The 10620-nt window shown below is 41.2% G+C and overlaps 1 protein-coding gene across 1 annotated transcript; it reads right to left on the bottom strand.

Moving 5' to 3' along the window:
• Positions 1–2401: 2401 nt before the first annotated feature.
• Positions 2402–10285, bottom strand: LOC117439658 (serotriflin-like). Its single transcript, XM_034075641.1, is given in 7 exon segments — positions 2402–2586; positions 3262–3344; positions 3899–3993; positions 4213–4355; positions 5116–5193; positions 9896–9982; positions 10024–10285. Coding segments are annotated over 7 exon segments (933 nt in total).
• Positions 10286–10620: the final 335 nt, after the last annotated feature.

The raw sequence follows: 10620 nt of genomic DNA, 5'->3' as shown, positions 1-10620 counted from the left end.
AGTCTGTGTCACCATATCGGATTTAAACAGGGAGGTTAGACGAGGTAACTGCAGAGTCCATCTTTGCTGCAGAAACTAGCAGGTTGGTTGATGCAACTGTTTTTGATGGTCAATCTACAACAATGCAGAACATGAGCATACTCATTATTGGGCCCATATTAGATAATCTTCTGGTCAGGAAGACAACTTGACGCCAAAGTCGTAAACATCTCTGGCCCTGGGACCAACTGTTGTGGCTCGCTGCTGGAGTTGATAAGCCCCACAGGATGGCACAGCTGGGCTTATCGAGCGCGGCCAAACCGAAAGCCTCTGCTATCGCTGGGCGCACTGGCAGAGGGAAAACTCATCCCCTTATCTCCCCTCTGCTGGGGCAATAACCCTCCTTCCACTTCAGGTGGCGCTCCACTTTCTCCTGAGTTGACCACAAGGGGGGTTGCAGTGACGGAGCAAGATTAAAAGGCTCAGACCTTTCTATGACTCCTACATGCTGAGGTGTTTGGCATGCAGACAATATTGGAGAACTGAAGCGTTTATTTTGAATGCATAAAGCTTGCCATCACATGAAAGGCAGATAATTTCAAGACAATAGCAGTGCGTGTGACGAGGTGGCAATAGGAAATCCAATGTTGAAGTTAGTGGATTATTTAATGAGCAGAAATGAAAACAATCTCTTGTGTAAGTGCTGAAAAAAGGAAGAACACAAGCCTGTCTGGATGAGTTCTGTGCTGATCTGCCTTACTCATACAAACACTGCCTTATTTAAACCGGAGCCTGCTGTGAGGAACATGTGCCTCTGACCCCCGAGGAGACTCACGCTGTCTCCGCCTCAGATGTGGGGAAGTAGGAGCATCTTTTTTTCAAATGAGCTGACAAAGTAAAAGCAGGCATTTTGAAAGAAACGCAGCAGCCTGACTTCACTAAAGGGCGTCCCACTGGCCATGGAGGGCTCGTTCTGCCGCCCGTCACGACAACTTCAGACAGCCTCATGTTTGGCTCCTCAGCCACAATAACAACCTGCATTATTAATAGTCACACACACTCCAAAGTTAAAGACGTTTTTGTAAATATGTTGTACTTTTAGGAACCTCTAGCCTTCTTCTCCTGTAATTACATATTCATCCTGATGTATATATAGTTTATAAAACCCCTTATACTTAATAATTATCCTGAAGTGTGTGAACCAAAGTATAACTTAGTACTCCATTACAAGTTAGAGTCCTGGATTCAAAATCTAATTTATGAACAAGTGTCAGCAGCATGTTTTCCTCAGTTAATAATGACAACATGTTTTATTTATAGCAGCATCTATCAGTGAATGAGGTACTGAGGTAAGAGAGATGAGATTGAAAGTCCCTGCATTTCTCTTTATTATCAACCTGGATATGTGGCAGTATTCCCGGGAAATATCACATGCAAGGACACTAGCTGTGTTGTGAATCTCATCTTAATGATTGTCCTTGCCAACTAGGATTCAAAAGGAGTAAGTAGTAGGTTCTAATGCATTGCATGAGGATAAAAGTACACAATAGGTCTAATTGGAAATACTGTGCACAAACTCAATTTACTAAATTAGATGCCACCATTTGGAATGCATAACATACAGATGCTAAACACTTTCTTTTGAAATGAGAAGGAATGTGTTTTAAAGACAGGATGTCATCCTATCTAACAGGAAGTTACCTTTTCGCCCCTCTGGAATTATTGCAGCATGGATTCCACAGGAAGCCCTCTCAAAATCTACCTGGGTCTTGTCGCTGCTTTTAATTGAACTATTCATATCTTAAACTGCACTGTAACTTTTATCCATGTATTTTTTCTTTTAATGTTTATTTTATTAGCTTTTCTTTTTAATGACTGATTTTAAATGCCATTTTCTTAATGTCTTTCATTTTTTGTAAAGCACTTTGAATTGCCTTGTGTTGAAAAGTGCTATATAAATAAACTTGCCTTGCCTTATCAGTGCATCATAATAAAACACACTGGGATTTCAGTGGTCTTAAAAGAACAGTTACATATTTTAAATAGTAAATAACTACTTATGATTATTCAGCTTGATGCTGTGACATATAAGATTTAGGAAAACATGAGTAGGCATTTTAAATATCTGTTTTTCTTATCAGCCACAGCAATCAGGTGTGGTCACAAACTGTGTTTTTTTCTTGGCACAGCCATAGGATATCCATTTGAAATTCATTTTCCTCTCCACTCCAAATCCACCCTCTCAAAGTGTTCTCCTTCCTCTTGGTGAGTCTACTCCTCACGTACAGTCAAAGGACGCCTGATCCTGAAGGTTTTGTTTGCCTAGTCAGGTTCCCGTGCCAGAGGACACTTCCTTTCTATTCTTTGGTTTAATACGCTCAACTATTTCCAGGTTTTATTAATCAGCAAAGGGACACATGCCTTAAAGAGAAGTATCTTTTATTGAATCTGACTGATATGTCAGAGCCCATGAGGACAAGTAAATGATCTGAGAGGTGCACTTGCAGGAGGCGGGACAGCAAGAGGCCACGTCTGCATTAATGCAGGTCGGCTGCTGCTTCAGATCAGGACAGTTGCTGTTCTTATCAGCGTAGGGACAGGGGTTGGCTGCAGGAGACAAGAGAAAGGACAATGAATGCATAAATACAAATATATAATGTGAGAGCTCAATATTAAGATTGGAGTGTTTCCAACTTGTTCTCAATATGTTCCTAAAGCAGAAATGATCTCACTGTTTGACGTCGAAGTAAACAAGGTTATACTGAAAGAAGTTCATTCCGTCTGTGCTTAAAGAAACCTTTTTGGGCTCCACTCACTGAATTTAAACAAATCTAGTAATACGTGTATTTCTTTTTATTTTGTTGTGATTTTACTTGTGATAATTTTGGTTTTAATTAGAGTTTTTTAAGTCATGAGAAAGCCAGGGAAGATGCATTTCCCTTGAACAAGTGTGCATTCAAATGTACTGAATCTAGTCCTGCAGCATTACTCTACAATGACGTCAATGGAACGTTTTGGATTTTATTGTGTCACCTTTGACATTTTTTTGCGGTTAATATATTTGCTTATAATTCAAAGGAACATAACTTGAATAAATGTAAAAAGACCCCTATTTATTCAACCGTTTTTTTATGCCCCATTTAGTGTATATATAAGCAGTAAAAAAAGTTTAAGAAATCGTTTATAACATAATTTGTGTAGTTAAGTGTACTCCAATCATCCATTATTATTTTAAAAGTTGTTGATAAGATGAAGTCTCGCAGTGCAGTATTTGCCACTTACTGCAGAGTTTGTTGTTGCAGGCATTGGGGCAGTCACCACAGGAGGGTCCTGATTTGTAGGGGCGAGCGTACTGGAAGTTTCCGCTGTAATGTAGGCCAAAGCATCAAATATTAAACTTTACAGCAAGAGACACTCACACTCAGCCCAAACATGTCATGAATATGATCTGAGCAGGCAAAGCACTTTGAGTTATTATTTCATGACTACTCAGGATGTGTAGAAAGACAAATCAGATGCAAATTGCAGTTTTACTTCTCATTACTGCAAAGCATCACTGTGCTTTTTCGTACCTCTAATTAATCATACTGATGAAGTTTTCTATATCATTAGTATTAGAATAGCATGAAAAGTAAAAAAATGTAAAAAAGGATAGCACTTTTATCAGAGAAGAAAAATAATGTTAAAGATTGATACTTTTTTGAAAGCTTTTTCTTTTCTTTTTTCTTACTTAACTTCCAATATATATATATATATATATATATATATATATATATATAATAATACATCATGGGACTTGATCTTGGTTCCTTTTAACTCAACGGACTCATACATCAATATTCATATAAATGTTATTTTTAAGTGAGAAAGTATGCTGGACTTTCCATTTCAAAAGGAAGGGAAGACATGTTTTACTCACAGTGGGCAGTATTGGCAGACGTAGAAATACTTGTACTGAGGGTTGGGACAGAACGCCACACCACAGCCAACCTTGTTGGACCTGTACCAAACAACCTGTGCAGAGAATAAGAGTGAAATCAAATCATCAGGAAGTCATCATAATGATTGATACTGTTTTTATTGTCTCTTTGGGATACTGAGTATGTTTGAAAATCACAAAAGACTTGGAAATCTCACTTTTTGTAATATGTGACCTTTAAATATTTTCAAAAGTGTTGGCTTCTTTGTTTGCAAGTTAGTCAGAGTGCTCCACAAACTGAGATATAATTGTACCTGTGTGTAATGTCCGACCACTCGTCCGTTGGTAGATCCCACTCCGTAGCGCCAGTTCTGCACCTCGTCGTACCAGTCCTGGATGGCGTTGCTCCAGGGCTCCTGGGAGCAGGACATTTACAGGTTCTCTCCACAGCCGCTAGCTAAAGGTTGAAGAGGAGGAGAGAGACACTTTAGTCTTGTTAAAAACCATTATAAATGTACGCTCAACTCTTGATCGCACATTAAAAGGGAATCGTCGTCTAAAGTCAGGAAATTGAGTTGAACCCTCACCAACCCTTTCTCTCATTCTAAGGACATATGGCCGCTTTATGTGCTGCTCTGCCTCGTCTATTACCCCCTCCTCTATTGTTAATGTAGTTCTTTGATAGCGAAATATCATATTTGGAGTAGTTAAAATATTACATGATTGGGTTGAGAGCCAACACTGTGGCTTTTAAATTAATCTCATCTATAATTATATTCTTATTTAATATTAGGCACTCATTTTGTCCACATCTGGTATGACATATGCGGAATACAACTTTTTCGATTAAAAATGTATACATTACAAAAATTGTTCCATTATACAAAATCACAACTTCATAAAACCAATAATAAAAAAGTCTTATGTTTGTTCCCCTCAGATCTAAAATGAATGTACTTCGTGTTCAAAAACTGTAATTTTTTCAAGCAATATCTAAGTTTCACAAGGGTGGCATATTTAACGTAATTATTCACTAAGGACTAGTCCGATCATCGCCAATATAATAATATTTCTTCTACAGCTTATGATACAACCTGGTTGAGCAACACTGTCGTTCTCATCTATTTGTTTGTGAAATGACAGTGTGTCTGACTTTTTAGTAAAGTACGTTTTTTGTTAGTTTTTTTAAAACATGGGGACTTATATAATGAACTTACAGCTGATCACTCTGGAGCTGTCAGGGCTGTGGTTCATGGAGCAGGTGTTGGCCCATTTCTGAGCATTGGCTGCTCCAGCTCTGTGGGGGGGGGGACAGATCAGAGGACACATCAGCACACGCAGACCACCAGTAAAACACCAGAAAATCTACAGGTGCTGTGTGCTTGTCTGGAAATCATTTGATCTTCTACTGATATTCTGCACAAGGGAACAATGTGGCCGACTTCACTACAGTTCAGAGGTACATGGTGTACCTCTACTACTCTACAGTTCAGAGGTACATGGTGTACTTCTACTCACTACAGTTCAGAGGTACATGGTGTACCTCTACTACTCTACAGTTCAGAGGTACATGGTGTACTTCTACTCACTACAGTTCAGAGGTACATGGTGTACCTCTACTACTCTACAGTTCAGAGGTACATGGTGTACTTCTACTCACTACAGTTCAGAGGTACATGGTGTACTTCTACTCCACTACAGTTCAGAGGTACATGGTGTACTTCTACTCACTACAGTTCAGAGGTACATGGTGTACTTCTACTCCACTACAGTTCAGAGGTACATGGTGTACTTCGACTCTACTACAGTTCAGAGGTACATGGTGTACTTCGACTCCACTACAGTTCAGAGGTACATGGTGTACTTCTACTCCACTACAGTTCAGAGGTACATGGTGTACTTCTACTCACTACAGTTCAGAGGTACATGGTGTACTTCTACTCCACTACAGTTCAGAGGTACATGGTGTACTTCTACTCACTACAGTTCAGAGGTACATGGTGTACTTCGACTCCACTACAGTTCAGAGATACATGGTGTACTTCGACTCACTACAGTTCAGAGGTACATGGTGTACTTCGACTCCACTACAGTTCAGAGGTACATGGTGTACTTCGACTCACTACAGTTCAGAGGTACATGGTGTATTTCGACTCCACTACAGTTAATTGTTTTATCGTGCTTTTATCGAGTCAATTCTGTCTTTTTCACTAATGTCATGGTTTGGGAACCTGACTTTAAAGAGCAGAAACTCTCTGAGTCAGATCATAAAGTGGTCCAGCAGACTGATTGGTGAGCCACAGCTAAACCTGGAGACCCTGCACTCAGAATTCAAGCTTCTTCCTTCGGGCCGGAGGTTACTCGTCCCAAGGAGTAGAACGAAGCGGTATAAAAACAGTGTTATCCCAGCAGCTATTGCACAAATTAACACATCATGGAGCGTCACACAGATGACTATTTTTATTAATTTATTTAATTGTGAATTTTGAATGTCCATGTTTGTACTAGTGTTTTCCTTCTTAAAATGTTTTTTAAATATTTTGAGATTTGGTTGAGCAGGGTATACTTGTACTTTTACTAGTCCTTTATTAGAGATGTGTCTGTTGTTTGTATTTGTTTTTAGTGTCAGGATGGAACCCTTGTCTTTTTGTCTGCAAACAGAAACTACCTACGGGTACAAATAAATAACCTGAACCTGAAGGTACATGGTGTACTTCGACTCCACTACAGTTCAGAGGTACATGGTGTACTTCTACTCCACTACATGTATTTAATACCTTTAGTTACTTCACAGATCTGGATGAATGATGTGAAATATAACCAAGTGTTAAATCAGACTTTAGTTCCACCTGGAGTAAATCCACAAGCTACCCTGCAGTATACAATCAATCAATCAATCAATCAATCAATCAATCAATCAATCAATCAATCAATCAATCAATCAATGTTTATTTATATAGCCCAATATCACAAATGTTACATTTGTCTCAGTGGTCTTCACAGTGTGTACAGAATAGTATGTCAGTACTATTGTCAGTATGACAATACGACACCCTCTGTCCTTAGACCCTCACATCGTACAAGGAAAAACTTCCAAAGAAAACCCAGTTTAAAGGGAAAAATGGGAGAAACCTCAGGGAGAGCAACAGAGGAGGGATCCCTCTCCCAGGACGGACAGACGTGCAATAGATGCCGTGTGTAAATTGAAAAGATAATACATTTGCAACATAGGTAGTCCAAATGTTTGGAAATGCATGTGTGTATAATAGGAAGATGAATCCACGAGGATATCCATCCAGGACCACAGCCACGACTCAAGATCCAGCGCTCGCGATCCAGGACACAGGACCGCAGGATCATCCATGACTCCGGATCCCAGCGTATATAGACACCAAAAAGAAAGACATTTGGGGAAGCTGGGTTAATCGGAACATGAGTGTACACGGGTATAGACAGAGAGAAGGAAGAAGTAAGATGTCCCCCGACAAACTAAGCCTATATCAGCAAAACTAGGGGCTGAATCTAATCAGCCCTAACTATAAGCTTTATCAAAAAGGAAGGTCTTAAGCGCACTCTTAAAAACGGATAGGGTGTCTGCCGCCCGAACACAAACTGGAAGCTGATTCCACAAATGTGGAGCTTGATAAGAAAAGGCTCTGGCTCCCATTGTACTTTTAAAGATTCTAGGAACAACCAACAACCCTGCATTCTTGGAACGCAATGCCCTAGTAGGACAGTAGGGTATAATGAGTTCTTTAAGGTAAGATGGCGCCTGCCCATTAAGGGCTTTGTAGGCGAGAAGAAGAATTTTAAATTCTATCCTGTGTTCTATAGGGAGCCAGAACAGCCAGAACAGGAGTAATGTGGTCCCTTTTCCTAACTCTGGTTAGTACACGAGCCGCAGCATTTTGAATCAGCTGAAGCGACTTGATTGACTTCTTGGTACTCCCTGATAATAAAGAGTTACAATAATCCAGCCTAGAAGTAACAAATGCATGGACTAGTTTCTCTGCATCGTTTTGAGGCAAGATATGCCTGATTTTTGCAATGTTACGTAGATGGAAGTAGGCGGTCCTTGAAATTGATTTTATGTGGGCGTTAAAGGATAAATCCTGATCAAATATAACACCAAGATTCCTTACAGTCTCACTGGAGGCCAAATTAATGCCATCCATAGTTAGTATGTCTTTAGATAATTTGTTTCGTAGATTCTTCGGGCCAAGTACAATAACTTCAGTTTTGGTCGTGTTTAACATCAAAAAGTTTAAGGTCATCCACGTTTTTAAGTCCCTAAGGCAGTCCTGAATTCCATCTAGATGACCCATTTCATCAGGCTCGATTGATAAATATAGTTGAGTATCATCCGCATAACAATGAAAGTTTACAGAATGATTCCTTATAATATTGCCTAACGGAAGCATATATAATGTGAACAAAATAGGTCCGAGCACTGAGCCCTGTGGCACTCCATGGCTAACTTTGGTTTGCGTGGAAGATTCATCGTTAACACGTACAAACTGAGAGCGTTCAGATAGATAGGACCTAAACCAGCCTAAAGCAGTTCAAACGTCATTCAAACTAGCTGCACCTTTACCAGCTTTGAGAACACTTTCATGATCAATCTTTATAAAACATATCATATATATTATTCTGAAATGGACCAATCTGCACAATGACTACTTTTACTGTCGCTACTTTCACTATATTTTGATGAGAATACTTTTCTACTTTTACTTGAGGAACATTTTGAATGCAGGACTTTTACTGAAACAGAGTATTCCTACACTCTGGTACTTCTAATCTACTTTTAATCAAGTACAAGATCTGAGTACTTCTACTTTTATTAAGTACAAGATCTGAGTACTTCTACTTTTATTAAGTACAAGATCTGAGTAGCCTACTTCTACTAAAGTATAAGATCTGAGTACTTCTACTTTTAATCAAGTTCAAGATCTATACTTATACCACCTCTGTTTATAGCCTATGAAAAAAAACTATTAGAAAACGAAGGCTAAAGCTAACGTTAGCAGATAGTGACAATGTATGCTAGCTAGCTAGCTCAACGATTTCTTAAAGCGCCGCCCTGCGCTGCGTCAAAAATAGGATTCATCCTATATTTTAGAAATTCCTTGCGGCGAGGAGCTTCTGGGACGCTTCGAGCCGCGGCACGGCGCGGCGCGTCTGGTGGAATAGCACCCATTGACTAGAGTGGCCGCGATCTTTGCGAATGCCGCGGCGCGTCCGTAACGCAGCGCAGACGCTCCTGGTGCGTTTAGGGGGTAACGCAGCGCAGACGCTCCTGGTGCGTTTAGGGGAAGCCTTGCACAGAGGCATGAAAATACATTTTCAAAATGCTCAACTGTGCTGCCAGAATTATAAACTGACTGCTACACAATTAAAAATAAATGCTTTTATATATTTCTATGAGATGTGACTCTTTGGCGTTTCTGTTATTACCTGCTGCTTTAGTTGTTCTGACTGCTAACATCTTCTGTTATTCCTCATTTTAAAGCCGATATTCTGTGGGGTCGGGGGCTCGGATCCCTTTTTCATACCTGATGAGTTTGCATCCCTGACTACAGTTGCTTTAGCGTGTAGAAGCTAGTAAGCCTACTATTTGATTTGTTTTAGATAGGCACAACATGTTTCATATGCAAACCTTATTTTCCTGTTCCATGTTCAAATAAACCATTTTCAGTGGTAATTTTTTTTTGGTCATGGAAAATTAGGTAAAGGTCATTGAGAAGTTATGGAAAAGTCATTGAAAATCATTGGTGAAAAAGTGTATGAACCCTGATATATATATATATGCCAAGCGAGTGGGTGCTTCACCCGGAGGTGGTGAAGCAGCACTGGGTCCAGTTCGGGAGAGCAGAGCAGAGGCCCCTTCATAAAGTTTTATCTCTTGGACATGTGTGGCAAAACAGGACTGGTGAGGAGGGGGGGGGCTGTGGGTCAGTGGGAATCTGACCCCTTCCCCGTGCGTAATGTGCTTACGTTTTTCCAGGCTCCCTGGAGGGTCCCGGGGGACGTAGTACGCGCTGGGCCCATACAGGGCTGGACACACTATAGTCCACACACACTCTGCACGGGGACAGTGTCTGAGTGTGGGGGACATGGGGCACTTGCGCTCTCCCCGTGCTCCTTAGGGACTCGGGAGAGGTGGGGCACAGTGAGCCCATACGGGGCTGGGGACTCTGGGGGAGAGCCCTCAGCACACTTTTCGCGAGGTAAGCGCGTCGGAGTGTGCTCTGTCAGCCGCGGCCCAGACTTCTCCACGGTCACAACCGAGGTAAAGGAGGGTGCGGTGCAGCGGCTGCTATCCAGAAAGCCGGTCAGGGGCAGTGGGATGGAACGGTATTGTTGGACGACAGCACGTGTATACATCGGGTCTCCGCCTACTGTACCCATAGAGTCCATTAGAGGGCGGAGCCTGTGAGAGATATAACGAGGGGTTACGTATGGTAACCCTTTATATAAGCAAAGGTGGAGCCCTCTACTTGGGGCACTGTCTGTCCTATGCCGCTCGCTGAAGAGAGGTGTAGGATGACAGTCAGGAGGCGAGGCCTCCTTTTATACGGTGAGATGCACGCGCATTCAGGTAGGCCCACCCCGGGCCGGCTACGTTTATAGAAGTCTCAGTGGATGAATGCTTGCATGATATGATCAAGGGGTAGTACCCATAGAGTCCAGTAGAGGGCTCCACCTGTGCTTGTATGACA

This window comes from Pseudochaenichthys georgianus, chromosome 24 (genome assembly GCF_902827115.2).
Source record: "Pseudochaenichthys georgianus chromosome 24, fPseGeo1.2, whole genome shotgun sequence".
Lineage (NCBI taxonomy): Eukaryota > Metazoa > Chordata > Actinopteri > Perciformes > Channichthyidae > Pseudochaenichthys > Pseudochaenichthys georgianus.
The sequence above is the reverse complement of the archived record's forward strand: the minus strand, read 5'-3'. Positions and strand labels throughout refer to the sequence as shown.